This window comes from Protobothrops mucrosquamatus, unplaced genomic scaffold (genome assembly GCF_001527695.2).
Source record: "Protobothrops mucrosquamatus isolate PMUCROS unplaced genomic scaffold, P.Mucros_1.0 scaffold205, whole genome shotgun sequence".
Taxonomy (NCBI): Eukaryota; Metazoa; Chordata; class Lepidosauria; order Squamata; family Viperidae; genus Protobothrops; species Protobothrops mucrosquamatus.
The window spans coordinates 629,228-646,038 of NW_015386560.1; the positions used below are offsets into that span (position 1 = coordinate 629,228).

Below are 16,811 nucleotides of genomic sequence, written 5' to 3' on the forward strand. Positions count from 1 at the left end.
GAAGGGCCTAATGCTGGGAAAGATTGAGGGCAATAGAAGAAGGGGACGACAGAGAATGAGGTGGCTGGATGGAGTCACTGAAGCAGTAGGCGTGAGCTTAAATGGACTCCAGAAGATGGTAGAGGACAGGAAGGCCTGGAGGAACGTTGTCCATGGGGTCGCGATGGGTCGGACACGACTTCGCAACTAACAACAACAATGCTCTGTGGCACAAGCTGCACCGAGTCCCCGGTTTCCTTCCGGATATAATCTAAGGAGCTGGTTATCCCCTTTAAAGTCCTACATAGCAACGCTTGGTTATTTACTCTCTGAGAGTATATGCCCGTCCTACCAGATCAGATAGGGCAGATGCATTTATTTTATTTATTTGTATCCCGCCTTTATTAATTTTTCAAGTAACTCAAAGCAGTAAACACCCATTCCTCCTCCTATTTTCTCCACTACAACAACCTTGTGAGGTGGGTTGGGCGGAGATGACTGGCCCAAAGTCACCCAGCTGGCTTTCATGGCTAAGGCAGGACTAGAACTCGCTGTCTCCAGGTCCCTTCCCTAAAATCTTGCCATATAGTGGGGCCTTGGAACTGTGCCTTTTCTGTGGTCCTTACCTTACAGATCACCTCTCCCTCCATTATTCAGCAAGCTATCAAGACCTGGCTTCTTACCCAGGCCCTGGGATAGAATAAGGATATCTACAGCTGATTGTGGGGCACCTCAAGGGGGAGACTGAGGTGCTGGGATTTTATTTTATTTTTATTTTATGTTTTATGATTTTGAAGTTATTGGGTTTTATTGTTGTGAGCTGCCCAGAATTGTATACAAATCTTTTAAAGAAAAATAAATAAAATTATTCCAAAATGAGTAGATTTCAAAGTGTGTTAGGACCATTATCTTGGTTGTCTTACAACTGCAGAGTAAGGCAGAATATTGATACAGTAGGGTGCAAAGAGGATTTGGAAAAAAAATGCTGCCTTCCTAAAGCTAAATGCACAACAGAGGTGAGACTTTTTGGCTTGCACCTCACCCAGCTCTGCTAGCCAGCTGTTACGGTGACTCCTTGACAGCTCTTGTGGTCTAGCCTATGCATTTGTCCTCTTTTGAGAGAGATGCTGAGATTTTGCAAGGCATGCACTCAATGCCTTATTTAGGCATTTTGTTTCAATTGTTTATGAAATTCAGTGCTGGGACTAACTGAAAAAAACAGGTTCTGTGACATCTTAAGTTAAAGCAATATATCCTTATATTTTTCATTCTGACTTTTACCTTTTTTCATGGCCTTCATAATATGAGCGAGAGCCATTTTGGTGTAGTGGCTATGACATCAGGCTAGATACAGGGAGACTGAATTCTAGTCCTGCTTTGAAGTGGGTGACCTTGAGCCAGTCACACACACTGAGCTGTGGGAAGAAGCCAATGGCAAACCATTTCCAAAAGCTTGTCAACTGCAAGAACTAAGCAATCACCAGGAATAACACTGACTTGAAAGCGTACATGTGCATAGATATGAGTGTATCAAAGGAGCTGCCACCACAAGGTTGAGTTCAAGCTGCACCAGGATCATTTATCCTTGTTTTCTGCATTTGGGTTTAGACAATACTAAACTCATCTGTGCAGAAGTAATTCCATATACCACAATTGCAGGTTATTTCATAAATCTAATTTACAGTGTGTGCTCAGTGGCAAGCACCCACTGTGTTTTTTCCACACTTTAATTACAGTGGGCACGGGAAAGTAAATTGCACATGTAAGCATAGACTGGGATGCTTATTTACATCAGTGATTATGAATATGGAGCCATGTAAGGTGGTTTCAGTTCTTCCAGATGAATCTGCAACTAAAGAATGTGATACTAATGTTTATATAAATCTGTCTGCTTTAAATTAGATATGTCAATCTACTTTCAGATTTTTTAAAATATATCATTAAATAAATTTTTATAGATATACACATTATGTATTTTCACAGTGGAAGAGTTGTTATCTTGATCTTTGGGGTGAACCTAGCTTGGAAGACAGATGCATTTAGTCAGCAGCATGAACAAAACATGCTATGTCCCGCCTTGGAATCTTCTGGCAATCAGCATATTTTGAATATGAACAATTACAAGTTTTCTATGTTGTTTTAAAACATATAATATAGGCCCCTCTTAAAAAAAATAAGCATACACAATACTAATGTAAGACTAGTATATAGGTACAGTACAGGTATTCCTTGTTAATTAGAGTAAGGAATTAAAGTATAAATATCCATGATGATTTATGCTCACCAAGGCAGATAGCAAATACCATGCACAAAGATATTTATAGTGCTATTAAAACTATATTCTACACTGAGTTCATACTCACATTATGAATAATTACTTTTGAGATCCTTGATAGAACAAAGCAGACCATGTTAATCAGTAATTGGAAGAAGCTAATCTGAAAACACTGGACTTAGAAAGCAGTAAAAAAAAATCAAGATTTAAAGTAGTCTAATTGTTAATTAGACAGCCATCGATTCCAAAGGTCAAGCTTCCAGGACTTACATGCTTTTTGTATTGGATATACATGTCTATCAACTGGATCTAAGAACAATATAATACTCAGTATTAGAGCCAATTATGTATTGCATCTTATATCCATTATATTGACCTAATCTGCATATATAACTACAAATCTGTATCTGAGTTACTACACCTGGGGGATATTAATTCAATACTATAAACGAGCATGCAGAATTGCATTTAGCTCTAAATAAAGACATTAGGTTAGTTACTGCTCATATTTTGTGGGAAACAAATACTGAAACAAGATGAAAAAGAAATAGCAAAAATCAGCCAGAGGGCATTGTTTTTTTTAATTGGCAATTTTAGTTGTGAACATTAAACTCGATGGAGGTTAAACTCACAGTATTTGCCTGGCAGGGCAGTGATGCTCTGGGTTCCTTCAATTAAACAATGCCATCTATTGGCACTCTGGAAGTGTGCTTTCTCTGTAGCAGCACCTGCCCTCTGTAAGGAATTTTCCCCCCTCCAGATTTGAATAACCTCCACCTTACTGATATTTAAGATCTGCCTTCTAGCTTTTGATGGATCTGCTTTTTTTTTCTTTCCATCCAAATTTGATATCTCTGCAATCTTTGCTCCTTTTTGTTTTGTGTTGGTTTCTTGTAATAATTTTTAACCATCCAGTATCTCTAGTAGTCAGGTATATTATAAATTTAATAAGTAAATATCATCATCATCATCTTGCTGATTGTGAAAATGAGCCAAAACACCATCAGTAGATTTTGATCTTGTTTCTATTTATTTGTTCTCTGTTACATCACCTCATTTTAAGCACACATTTTAGAAGAGACAAAAACATATTCAGGTGAAATTTAAAAAGAAGAAGAGAGTTGGTAGCTTAGCTTTAGTTTGCTTCATTAAGCTGAGGTGTTGTGACCTTTTTCTAATCTTAATACTAAATGACCTTGCATCAAGAGTAAAATTGTATTTTATGCATCTATAAATTAAGCCAGTGTTTTTTAATCCTCAAATATCCAAAGATCCCTTGACCAACTTTTTGTTAAAATTGACTTCTCTTTTTATGACTCTCTAATGTTATTCCCCTCTCCTCTATTCTTCCAGTTCTTGCGCGTGACAAAGCATGTACTACCTCATCTGGCTCACCTCTGCCTAATCAGCACATTTTTGGAAGATGGCATCAGAATGTGGTTCCAATGGAATGAGCAGCGGGACTACATCAATGTGTCTTGGGGAAGCGGTGTACTTTTAGCCACACTTTTTGTGTTAATCAATATGTGTGGACAGCTGGGTAAGAATTCTTCTTTGGCGGGGGGGAGGAAGAACACTGACAGTGAGGTGGTATCCTCCATAGATTTGATGCAGAAATTGGGGCCAGGTTTGAATTGTTTCTCTGATTTTTTTAGGATGTATTTTGTTGTGTCCAAGAACATCTCTCTGAATGTGAACTAGACTGTTCTATCTTATTGCTGGTGAATTTTCATATCTATTTGTGAGACAACAGGATGAAACTAGAAGGCTTGGAAAAATTGTACTGGGAATAACAGTTAGAGGAATGAATTTACCCTCCCCGGCTTTCAGGCTGCATTCAGAAAAACCCAGTTTGCTAAAATGAATCAGTATTTTACTGTAATAGAACATTTACACGATTCATTTAAAATGTTAGAAAAACACTAAAGTGATGGCTAAAGTGTTCGGCATGAGAAAAAAATGAGACACTATAAATCAGGGGTCCCCAATCCCCAGTCCGTGGACTGGTACTGGGCTGCGGCATGCCAGCAACCAGTCTGCACAAACAAGCAAAGCCCCATCCGCAGGATGCAGGCAGCACACAAAACCATGCACCCTCCGGTCCGCGGAAAAACCTCTCTCCACAGTCCCTGGTGCCCAAAAGGTTGGGGACCTCTGCTGTAAATAACCTCTGTATGTTATATTTTTGATTCATTTCTTTTACTGTTAGCAAAGGTATTTTTTTTTTCATTTTAACTTAGTGTGTGCTTGTCCTAGCTAGAAAATGTGTAACTATGCATGCAGATAGTCCTAGCTTAACCACCCTAATTGGGATGAATTTCCATTGCTAAGTGAAGTGGTCCTTAGACTGAATATTACATGATGGCACCATTTAATGATGACAAATCCAATATTCTCAGTTGCAATCATTAAGCCAGGATAATGCCATTTTTAGGGTTAGGGTACTTCTTTCCTGCTGCACTCACCTCTGCTTCAACTAACTCCCACCTGCCTGTCTTCCCCCATCTCTTCCTTTTTGGCTACTCTGCCAACTATCCCGACCATCCCCAGCTGACCTTTAGCCATCTTTTTCAACTGCCATCACTCCCCTGCCCCGCCCCCCCGGGCACCAGATTCCTGGCGGGCTTGCCTCATTTCAGCAGTCTCAACCTACCACACATTTCCACGTGTGCACTCAGTCTGCCTGCCAGAGCTCCATACACCAGATGTGTCTCATTGCCTCCCTCCTCCTGTAAAGCCTCAGAAAGGGACAGCAGCTTTCAAATCCTGCTGCCCTATTCTCAAAGACTCCTTCCGATGCACGCTCTGCAGTTCACGTTGAAAGTGTTCCTGGAGAACTGGCCTGTGAGGCTTTGATGAGGTGTGGATATGAGCCCAGCCCTGACAAAACCTGCCCACAGGCCCTCTGCTAACTCTGCACACAGCTGGAAAGCATGAAGCCCCAGCCCAGCAGTGCAGCGACCACAGCTCAACACAGTGGTGAGAAGCCCCAGCCATTCCAGCTCAGTGCAGCATGAAGATGCAGCTACCCTCACCACCTTGTACTCAGGTCCCTGCCACCCTGTGCTCCATCACCCCAGCTGACCTTCAGTCTTCTTGCTCCCTCTGCTGAGACACACCCAGCCTGCTCTTCACAAGGCAGCTGCTGGCCATGATTTCCTTCCAAGGTCTTGTGAGGAAACCCCCCTTGGGAAGAAGGCCTTGTGAGACCAGCCACTGCCTCATGAAGGGCCAGGTCAGGTGTGGTTAGTCAGCAGAGGGAGCAAAAAGATGGTGGCATCTGGGGGCATCCGAGTGGAGGGTGACCAAAAGGGCAGAAATGAGGGAGGAGATACACAAATAGAGGTGTTGAAACAACCCTGCCTACTGCCAAATGCCTGAATTTTGATCACGTGACTGCAGGGGCACTGCAATGGCAATACCTTGAGGACTGGGCATAACTGCCGTTTGTTCAGAGCCCCCGTAACTTTTAGTGGACACTGAATAAATGGTTGTTAAGAAGGACTATCTGTATTGTTCACGCTTAGTAGCACTAAGTGAATTACTCCAAAATATCAGAACAAAACTGCGGTGTTTAATTGAACTCAAATCTGTACTCCAGCATGAAGCTTATTGCAGAAAGTTGGATTAATGTAAATTGTCCTGAGGTTAAAAAAATAATACGGGTTTGTTTGAAGGTTAATAAACTAAGGATAACTCCATATTTATTCTTGAATTTTCAGCAAAAAAAAAAAAAAGATAGTAAAAGAGGTAAACATTTCCTTGAGTCAAATGTAGCTCTGGATCCATGCTCTTGTAGGAGCTGTTTGCCTTTGCTTTCTAGGATGTTTTTCCTAGTGTAGTCAACGTCTCTAACGCACCCCTTCCAAGTCCCAATCAGAGTCAGACTGATTAGTACTTAAGCACATTATGTAGTTTTCTAGATCTGGTAGGCGCTGCTATAATAGTCTCTAATATCATCTAAAAAATAGAAATAAAAGAGCCCCTGATGTATCTGTGTGTACTTACGGTACATGTAGTACCGTACCGTACTACAGGCAGTCCTTGTTTTACCATTGTTTAATGACCATCCAAAGTTATGATGATGATGAAAAAAGTGACTTACAACTGATCCTCAGGCTTAAAACTGTTGTGGTGTCCTCAGGGTCATGTGATCAAAATTTGGGTGCTTGGCAACCTTCATGTATGTATGATGGTTGCAGCGTCCCAGTCCCACCTGATTTCCATTTAAAACCTCCCTTAGGGGCTTCCAACAAGCAAAGTCAGTGGGATAACTGGGTTTCCTTAGCAACCATGTGATTCACTTAACGACCACAGCAAAAAAAGCTTGTTAACATCAGGTGCGAATCACCAAACCATGACATCCCTTAACAGTGGAAGTTCTCCCAACAGTGGTTGCAAGTTGAGGACTATCTGTAGATGGTTCATAGTCAATATGAAACAAAATCAATGTGAGAAGATAAATTATTTGTGTATTTTTAAAAGCAAAAAATATTAATAGAGCTATTTAAGGCTAAATATTGGAAAGTACCATGAGAGAGATAGTTTCTATATTTTATTTTCATGGAGCATTTGTTTCCTGTTACCAAAGTTAATCCTTTTTCTCTTTTAGCTGGGTGTGTGCTTGTCCTAGCAAGAAAGTTTGTTCCTTATGCATGCTTTGGCCTATTTGGAATTATTTTTATGCAGGTAAGTTGAAAATTACACAGAATAATATCCAAATCCCACAGCCAGAATGTATGCTGCAATTCATTCAAAGAATTTAGTCTATATTTCATAATCATATTAGCGTTTAATATATACAGGACTCATAAAGACTTTTATATGTATTGTGAAAAACTATAATATTACAGCTATCTGTATAATTATTACTAGAAACCTAAATATAACAACAACAGTAGTAGTAGTAGTAGTAGTAGTAGTAGTAGTAGTAGTAGTAGTAATAATAATAATAATAATAATAATAATAATAATAATAATAATAATAATAATAATAATAATAATAATAATAAAGTTGGAAGGGACCTGGGAGGTCATCTAGCTCAGGCAGGAAACCCTATACCAGTAGTGGCAAACCTTTTAAAGACCGAGTGCCCAAACTGCAACCCAAAACCCACTTATCTGTTGCTGGGTGCCGGGTGGGCTGTGGAAAAAATATTAAAATTTATTCCAACCTACAGTTTGAAGGGAAAATTGGTATAAAATGTTCTATAGATAGTTTATAATATTGTCAACGATTGCCAACATAGGTAAAACAGAAAATCACAAATGTTGGAAATGTCATAATACAATAGATGGTTTTATAACGTGAGACAGTCATGCAAAAAAATATCATTGGAAAGAAATGCATGAAAAAATAGTAAAAAAACAGATGTTTCTACTAAACATAATCCTAAAAAACATACATAAAATTATTTAGCAAGATATATTTTGACCACAGAAAGAATAAGCCTAGCACAATATTGGAAAACAGATATCTTGGCTATGGTATTAGATTAGGATATTAACGTTGGAGAATATGCTGCAATGGCAAAATTGCCATTATTTATCCACAATATAAGTTTACAGATACTTTACAGAGCAAGACAGACTTAAATATCTGGAATACCTTTTTTAGGATTTAAACAGAAACTAAAAACAATTACTAATGCTTGATATATAAAGTTCAAATATCTAAACAAAGTCTGATAGTTGGCAGCAAAAAGGGAAGAGAAGGGGAAGATGCAATCCACTTTTTCTATGATTTTTTTGTTTTTTCATTTAAAGAGTATTTTTGTGTCATCCTCCTTTTTTTTCCCCTCTGCTTTCTTTGCATTCAATTTGCTTTTTCATACTGTTACTTTAACAAAGAAAAATGGTTCCTATCCCAAAAGTGAATACCTGAAAACCTGCAATAATAGTTCATGGTTATTCAGCCAAAATGGTAATTGATGTCCACATACTATCTCCCAGCATCTGTTTGTTTTTCAGACAATTGCCTACAGTATTTTATGGGACCTCAAGTTCTTAATGAGGTAAGTGAAGCCCTAAAGCACTATCTGTTCTATCTTCCCAAGGAAAACAAGCTAGATATTTTGGCAAAGATTCCCCATCCATGTATTTATATAAAGTAAGGGTACTAATTTTAATTAATGTTAAAAAATTTGTGTTTTTAAACTTATGCCTGAGAAGACCTTTGTTGCCAGACTGGTGTGAGAAACAAATTACTGTGAAATGAATGGGAGGAGAGATGGATTGGCCTAGCCCCAAGATAGCAGTTTAGTGATACACAGCTCAATAATAGAATGCAACTTGGTCTATCTGCCTTGTGATGTTTGCTATTCAAAAGATTTCCTCTAGAACAGTGGTTCTCAACCTTTTTAATGCTGCGACCCCAACCGGTCGTAAGTCGAGGACTAAACCAGTTGTAAGTCGAGGACTAAACCGGTCGTAAGTTGAGGACTACCCAACCGGTCGTAAGTCGAGGACTTTCCCTGCCCGGGAGCGCCGCACATGCGTGGTTCCGCCCCCTGCGCCGGCCGAGGCGTAGCTGGCAAGCGGCAGAGACGGAGCAGGCCGACCACCAGCTGGCCCAGCCCAAGGGAGGTAAGGCTCCCGCCGGAAAAGGGGGGAAAAATGGCGGACAAAAAAAATGGCAGACAGCCTTGCTTGGCGACCCCCGTGAAATGGTCGATCGACCCCAAATGGGGTCCCGACCCACAGGTTGAGAACCACTGCTCTAGAAGCTCCTAGCTGAATTCTGTTTCAGTATCCTTCATTTAGTACTCTTGAATTAAATTTGTCTCTATGAGCCCTGCCTATTGAAAGAATGTCAACATTGAGAAATAAAGCCCCCAAAGCATCTGCAACTGAACATTTTTACCTTTAACTCTTGAATACATTAAGGCAGAGGTCCTCAACCTTAGCAAGTTTAAGACTGGTGGACTTCAACTCCCAGAATTCCTCAGCCAGTAAAGCTGGCTAAGGAATTCTGGGAGTTGAAGTCCACCAGTCTTAAACTTGCCAAGGTTGGCGACCAGGAGATTTGCTAACCAGAGTCTTTTGACACAATAGTCTCCAGGGCCATCATAATAAATGGCCAGGGCAATTCAGAAACATTAAGATCCCAATAAGCATCCTTCTAAGGACTTGTAGTGATTAGTCAGAGGTGTCCATTATTGAAAAGTTTCCCATTGCTTGGCTAAATCAAGTCAGTGGTTGCCAGAAAGAACGTATTCTCCTTGGATTTCTCTAGTTAGAAAGTGGGAGATATCCATAATGCTTCATCAGACTTCGAAGTGAATGGGCATCTAACACTCAGGGAGAAAGAAAAAGGAAGAGAGCTAGATCTTCTTGTCCAGCTTTAAAGAAATATTTACGTATGTGATAGCTTTGCTGATTCCCAGAATGGAATTCTTAGCCGTAATACCATCTAGCATGCTGGCCATATGACTGCAGAAATATCTTTGGACAATGCTGGCTCAATAGCCTTCAAACAGACATGAGCACTGCCCCCTATGTTCGGCAACGGCAAGTAGAGTAAAATCTGCAGAGGCTCCTTTACCTTTTTCCTTTATACAATTTAGGCCAGAATTATACATTTTAGTTAATGATATGTGCTATATAGCAAAAAAAAAATATCAAATCCTTCGCACTAAATATTTCAAGGTTGGGAAGTAATAAAAGGTTACTAGGGAAAGTCTAGATGCCAGATATTACTTTGACACAAATTATGACATTTGATATTTCCATTCTGGCCTGCAGAATGATACTAGGTCTCCCCCCCCCCCTTCTTGTTTGTAGGAATTTGGCTCTTGGGGGTGGATTGCTTTTGTTACTTGCAGAATCTCGCTCTGAGGGGAAATCTATGTTTGCTGGAGTTCCTACTGTGGATGATATCTCACCACGGCAGTACATGCAACTTGGCGGCCGGTTACTCCTTGTTCTCATGTTCATGACTCTCCTGCATTTTGAACTCAGTCCTTTCACTGTGAGTGGCATGTAATTTTGTAATTTCTGTCTAAGGAATTGTCAGGAACTCAGTCCTTTCACTGTGAGTGGCATGTAATTTTGTAATTTCTGTCTAAGGAATTGTCAAGTATGTAGTTACAATCATTTGTTCAGCCAAATAACTTGGCCAAAGGGACTTACCAGTCCTCAAAAGTTGCAATTCTTCCCTCCCGGTGATCATGTGAACGAAATTCAGACACTTGCAAGTATCCATCGTTGCTTGGATAAAACTCCCCTCATCCCATTTTTTTCCTCATTCACAGGCATTGCGCTCTTCTTCCCCTTTACTCACTCTCACCCATCAGCTCCCTCCTTTTGTGGTCTCCCCTGGATTTAAACATGCGTACCTCAGGGTCTCTTTCCCTGCCGCCCCTGCAATCACACCAACGCATCCTAGACCCTCTTTCCCTGTCTTCCCTGCATTTGCGCACACACACCCACACACACGCACTCCACACCCTCTTTCTCTGGCTTCCCTGTGCTCATAGCTCACTGGAGCACACAGCCTGCGCCAAGCCTCCCAGGGCCTCAACCCAACCCTTATCTGGGGCTCCTTTTACTTCCTGCTCAATGACCCAAACGTCGGGATTTTCTAGGTTGCCATTGCTAAGCGATGCAGTCACATGATGTCACACTTTATTACATCACTTAGTGAGGACAATCCTGGCTCCAATTGTCATCATAACTTGAGGATGACCTGTGCTGGCAATCCAGAACTTACAACTGTTTGTTTACTGATCATTCAGAGTTACAACAGCACTGAAAAAAGTGACTTATGGCCATTTTTCACACAACCATTGCAGCATCCCCATGGTCACATGAGCAAAATTTGGGCACCTGGCCTGTGTTTACAATGGTTGCAGCATCCCGGGGTCATGTGATCACCATTTGAAACTTTCCCAGATGGCTTCCGACAAGCAATGCCAATGGGGGAATCCAGATGTGCTTAATGACCACATGATTTACTTAATAGCTGCAGTGAATCGTTTAACTACCGTAGCAAAAAAAAATTGTAAAAGGGGGCAAAACTCACTTAGCAACCGGCTTAGCAATAGAAATTTTGGGCTGAATTATGGTCTTAACTTTTTCAAGATTAAACAAGATAATTAATTGGGTATTTCAGTTTTAAACAAGTCTTCTCAGCCAGTGAATTGCAACTGCTAACTGGTTTGTAAGTCCAGGTTGCTGCAGTTCCAGTAGTGATGAAAGACATGGAATGGAAGAATCTTTTACAACAGGGGTCCCCAACCTCCGGACAGCAACCCACTACTGGGTTACAGCCTATTCAGAACCGGGCTGTGCATTTGCGTGAGCTGCGTGCACAGAGCCATCCCTTCTCCCTCACTGATCCTCCAAACTGGAAAACAACAGCCATAGCACTTAGACTTATATGCCACTCCACAGTGCTTTACAGCCCTCTCAAAGCACTTTACAGAGTCAGCATATTGCCCCCAACAATCTGGGTCTCCATTTTACCCAACTGGGAAGGATGGAAGGTTGAGTCAACCTTGAGCTGGTCAGGATCGAATTCCTGGCAGTTGGCAAAATTAGCCTGAAATACTGCATTTTAACCACTGCGCCACCACGGCTCACAGAAAGTTTAAGGACCACTGTTCTAGAACTTAAACTCCATCTGAATTTTGGTCCTATCCTATGACTCTTTTGCTAAAACATCATTAGCATTCATTATTTCTTCCCAAGGACTATTTGTTCTCTAGAGTTATCATCACACGTTGCTGCTGGTACACAATTTCAGAACCTCATAAAAATAATGAAACAGATATTAATATTTATGGCTGTAAAATGTATTTTAAAGCATCTAAATTTCAAAGTTAGAACCACTGCATTACACTTTGCCGTTCTTAACATTTACAGCAAAACCATAATAAATCATGTGAAATAAAAAAAATACATATCTTTTGCATAATATAGAACAATAAGGAGTGACAGAATTTATTTTATATTTTTGTTTTGTTTTTTAATACATTTCAGGCAAATTGAAATCCTGAAATTGTATCTTTAGTATATTTTGGATCTGGAAAAGAATTGCCATTAAGGCAAGAAGCTGTACGGAGCTAATATACTGCATTTGTTCTTTCCTTTCCCAGATTTTCCAAGATATTTTTGGCATGGCTCTTATCATTTTGGTAGCCATTGGCTTCAAGACCAAGCTTGCTGCTCTTACTCTGGTCATCTGGCTTTTCATCATCAACCTGATCCAGAATGCCTTCTGGCACATCCCCAGCTACAGCCCCCTTCATGATTTCCTCAAGTATGACTTTTTCCAGACTATGTCTGTCATAGGTGGCCTGCTGCTTGTTGTGGCATTAGGACCTGGGGGAGTTTCCATGGATGAGCATAAGAAGAAATGGTGAAGATGGACTCTAGGGTTTAGTGGGAGGAGGGGGAGGGTTGGGAAGAAAAAGGGAGAGGGGATAAACTACTGCTTTTACAACCTGTGTAATCTTTGACTCTCTTGAGATTTATCATAATTCACGGTTGCCTTATCAGGGTAGGAAAGCTTTTGTTTTCCGCCCTGTTTGAGACATGTAAATTAAAATCAAATTATATATGCATATGTATTGATCTCATGGTTTTTAAAATTTCCACCTTCAAAATCCCACAACTTCCTGAAGCATTGATATTTTTTTTAATCTTCTGATGGAAAAGTTTGATGTAAGAAAACGTAAAGAGCAAAAAACAAAAAGAAAAATATCTAATAAAATTATTTCCCATTTTCTTTACAGCAGTTACAAACATAACAATTACCATCTCTATCTCCCATGTTATATATCATAATTCCCGCTTTCCATAAAAAAGCTGATAACACTAAATAATCAAATAATAACGCAGATTATGAATATCTATTTTGTTTTGCGTAAGCAGCTTTATGTAAAGCATAGAAACAGAGTATGTCATACAGACAGTCCTTGGTTAACAACTGCCTTGTTCAGCGATTGTTTGAAACTACAACTCTGAAAAAGTAGATGTACAACTGGTCCTTGAATTCACAACGGTGACAGCTCTGGCATTTGCCTAAGATGAAATGAAGCACAGCAAGCAGATTGGACTATTCTGCTTGAGCCAGCGGAGTGAGAAGAACGTAACTCCAGATGCAGATGAGGATCACAACATCCGTTCCTGCCCTCCCGCCTGGTGTGGCAAGCTGGAAAACTCATTCAAACAACACTTGTAAAAGCATTTAAAAAACAAGGGATTATACCATATTATTCAAATATCTCTTCACACAGGGAAAATTAAAAATGACGCAAGTGATTTTTACTGTCTTTGGATTTGAGCTAAAAGCTGAAGCAATAATGGAATGATAAATTTTAAATTGTTGAAATAACTGCAGTGCCACTTTAAATTGTCGGAATAGTAAAACATGAAGAAATTCAAATGGAGACACTTTTTTATATCTGCTGTACCATCTGTTATTTTAATTTTCTGTATGTTTTCAGAATACAGAGATAAGACTGCATGACTATACCTGCATTTGTTGCATTAGGTTAACATATAATCACATATTATTGCATAAATTACTATTGGCTGATTCACCTTAACTCAGATAACATGGTTTACAAATGCTGTCATTATGGTACAGTAATCCAAATCAAACAAGTCTTGGCTAGGAGTGGTGTATCTCAGCTGCAAAACTTTGGAATACAAGATGTTAGCAAAGGGAAATAGATATCTCTTTGATGCTCCACCTAGTGTTGTACAGATTTTTATAACTCAGATAAGGAATGCCTGTTAATATGATAAATGAACCCAGTTTTTAGATAGGGACATCCATGCAAATGAAATCCTATTTGTAGAAAATTAATATGTAAAGTTGAGTAAAAGTTGATGCAAGGTGTCTTCGCCCTGATTTCTGTTGTCCTGTTGTAGGACCAAGATGTTTTACAACAGTGATCTTATTTCTCTGACTTTAAGACTGGGAGTACTGGTGTAACAAGCAGCATTTTCCACCTCTCTTGTTTTGGTTTTAAAGAGACATCTCAGTAAGGAAGCGCATATGAATCATTCTGAAAATGTAATCAAAAAGTAGGTATTTCTCTTGAAATGATCTGAAATTCAGTAATCAAGTGCTATAGTCAGAATCTGGGATTGTTACTTTGAGAGTGAAAAGTAGTGATCTAATCACTGCTTTCTCCAAGGCAGAAATATGTAAATTCCCCTCCAAATCTTAAATCAATGAATTTCGTTTTTTTCTTTTTAAGTAAATTACCAATTTTATCCATAGTATTGTTATAAAATGGTCCTGTATATTACATACTTATATTTTAATGATTAGATGATATTGAAATTCAGCACATTAAGCTTTTGTTATCGCTTTTTCCAAAACTGATCATCTTGCAATGTGGCATTTAAAAGGAAGACTCACCAAAAGTCAGTAAGAAACCACTGAAGGATGGTTGCAAATAATCTTGTAGAGCTTTTCTACCTTATTTTATACAGAGGAACTTTTTTTTACAAAGCATTAAAACATAAAAGATACCTTTAACACTGCTTTTTAAAAATGCATCCTTTTCAAGGAACAATTTAAAAAATCTGAAACCACTGGATTTGATTATATACTATTCTGGTATGTAGCTGTCTTTTTGATATTATGTTGTGTCCTTAATTAATTTTCTGTATTTTGTTTCCTTTCTTGGGTGCAAACTATTTAAAAACAATTTCGGGTGCTATTTCTTCACATGGTGACGGCTGAGAGGATTGTACGTGCAAAACACTGGAAAGAAAAAGATATTCTGACTGTTGCAAAATGGATTTTGAAATTAATTGAACTAGCAGAGATGGCAAATTAACTGCTTTGATTAGAGATAATGGACTAGACAGGTGCCTACAGACGCTGGCTCGTACTTTGAAAACGTCAGCAATTGCTGACAAAAGCTCAGTGTAAAATAAAAGATTTTATCCCGGAGATCAACATTTTAACAGTCTCTCATAATTTTTAAATATATATGTGTATATATTTGTAAAAGGGGATAATTTACTGCTTTTTCTTTTCTTTCAGCAACCAGCCAAGGTGGATCCTATATGTTAAATGTTAAATTTAATTAACCACTTTTTCTTCTTTTGTACATTGTTCCTTTCTTTTGCTGTTCTTGTTAGGGTTGAATGTTTTTGTTTTGTTTCATTTTGTTCGTTTTATTGTTTTGTATTTTATTCTGTGATAAAAAAATAAATAATAATAATAAAAGAAATAGGCCTGCTCCAGCTTGGAGTGCAGAGAAAAAATGGTCCCACCATTATAAGCCCCCTCCTACTTCTCTCCTGGTCATGTGACCGAGAGTGAACCATGTGCCATCTGCCTTGTGCTTCCCAGTGCACACACACATAGATGCAACATGAAAACAGAAACACACATATGTGCATCCACCTTGATTAGATATTCCTGCATACTCATATGTATGCACCTGCCCTAATTAGGCCCTCACATACACACACAGAGGCAACATGTTCTTTCCTTCTACAGAATATAACACTCTCCTCTTGGAGCCATTAGTGGCAAAGAGGCTGAAATGAATTTCTGAAACCATGCTCTGCAGGTTTTCTCTGGCTTCCTAACTGACAGCACTACTTAGTTGCATTGAAACACACTGGACAAAATCTATTAGGGAGTTATTGTAAAGTTTGCACCTCAGCTGACAAAAAGATCTGCTAAACTTTAATTGAACCTGAATTGGCCTACCAGAGCATATCTAAAAACAGATTTACAGTAGGTTGTTTGAAAAGTATTATTGAAATGATTTTTCACAAAGTATAGGGAATCGTAACTGATAAGCAGCGAGCAATTTTTGTTCACCCTGCCAAAGTTAGTTTTAAAAATACTATTTATAAAAAAGAAAATCTTATGTGCATCATTCATAAAATATTCAGTTCTACATGAATAAAAATGATCAAATATCAATTACTTAAAGAATTCCCCTTGGAAACAAAATTAGGCTAGTTGTTTGTAATCTTTATCTGAACAGTTTTTTAAAAATATGTTCAATAAATTTTATCATACCCATTTTTTTTAAAAAAAAATATACTAAACCCACTTGCCTGATGCAGCCTAGGAATTTAGACAATCTGAGTCGGAATAAAGACCCCCTAAACTCAAATCGGAGAGCTGGTTTGGTGTGGCTAAGTTACCAGACCAGACACATGGGAGACTACGAGTTCTAGGTACACTCCAGTTGAGTGACCAGTCACTTTCTTTCAGCTCTGGGAAGAAGGCAATGGCAAGCCTCTTCTGAAATCTTGCCAAGAAAACTAATTTTCTGTTAGTCCAGGCAGTAGTCAGAACTCCAAAGCACCAAAGAAACCCACAACAACCCGCCTTCAATAGGGGCTTATTTCCTAACGAAATGCATGCCGGAGGATAGCTATCAATATAATTGGACATTAAAGCTATAAATATAGGTATCTGTCTAATAAAAGTTCCTCAATTAGAGGAACGTTTCGGATTCGAAGCCAGCAACGTTCCGAATTGCTCTATGGTACTTCCAAAAGGTACGCCTTCCCCAACTCCTCCTCCTCCTCCCGGGCTATTTGACTACAATTCCCATAATCCCAG

At 39.1% G+C, this 16,811-nt stretch overlaps 1 protein-coding gene across 2 annotated transcripts in view; it reads left to right on the forward strand.

Moving 5' to 3' along the window:
* LOC107285725 (surfeit locus protein 4) overlaps positions 1-12,824 on the forward strand; it is a 13,699-nt gene extending 875 nt beyond the window's left edge. The window contains exons 2-6 of one of the 2 annotated variants that reach the window (XM_015813957.1): positions 3,608-3,794; positions 6,867-6,943; positions 8,225-8,268; positions 10,037-10,223; positions 12,352-12,824. In XM_015813957.1, coding sequence (XP_015669443.1) covers positions 3,608-3,794; positions 6,867-6,943; positions 8,225-8,268; positions 10,037-10,223; positions 12,352-12,618 — 762 coding nt within the window. In that variant the 3' untranslated portion in view covers positions 12,619-12,824. The remainder of the gene's footprint in view (positions 1-3,607; positions 3,795-6,866; positions 6,944-8,224; positions 8,269-10,036; positions 10,224-12,351) is intronic. The other variant, XM_015813958.1, reaches the window with a different exon arrangement.
* The last annotated feature ends 3,987 nt before the right edge of the window (positions 12,825-16,811 follow it).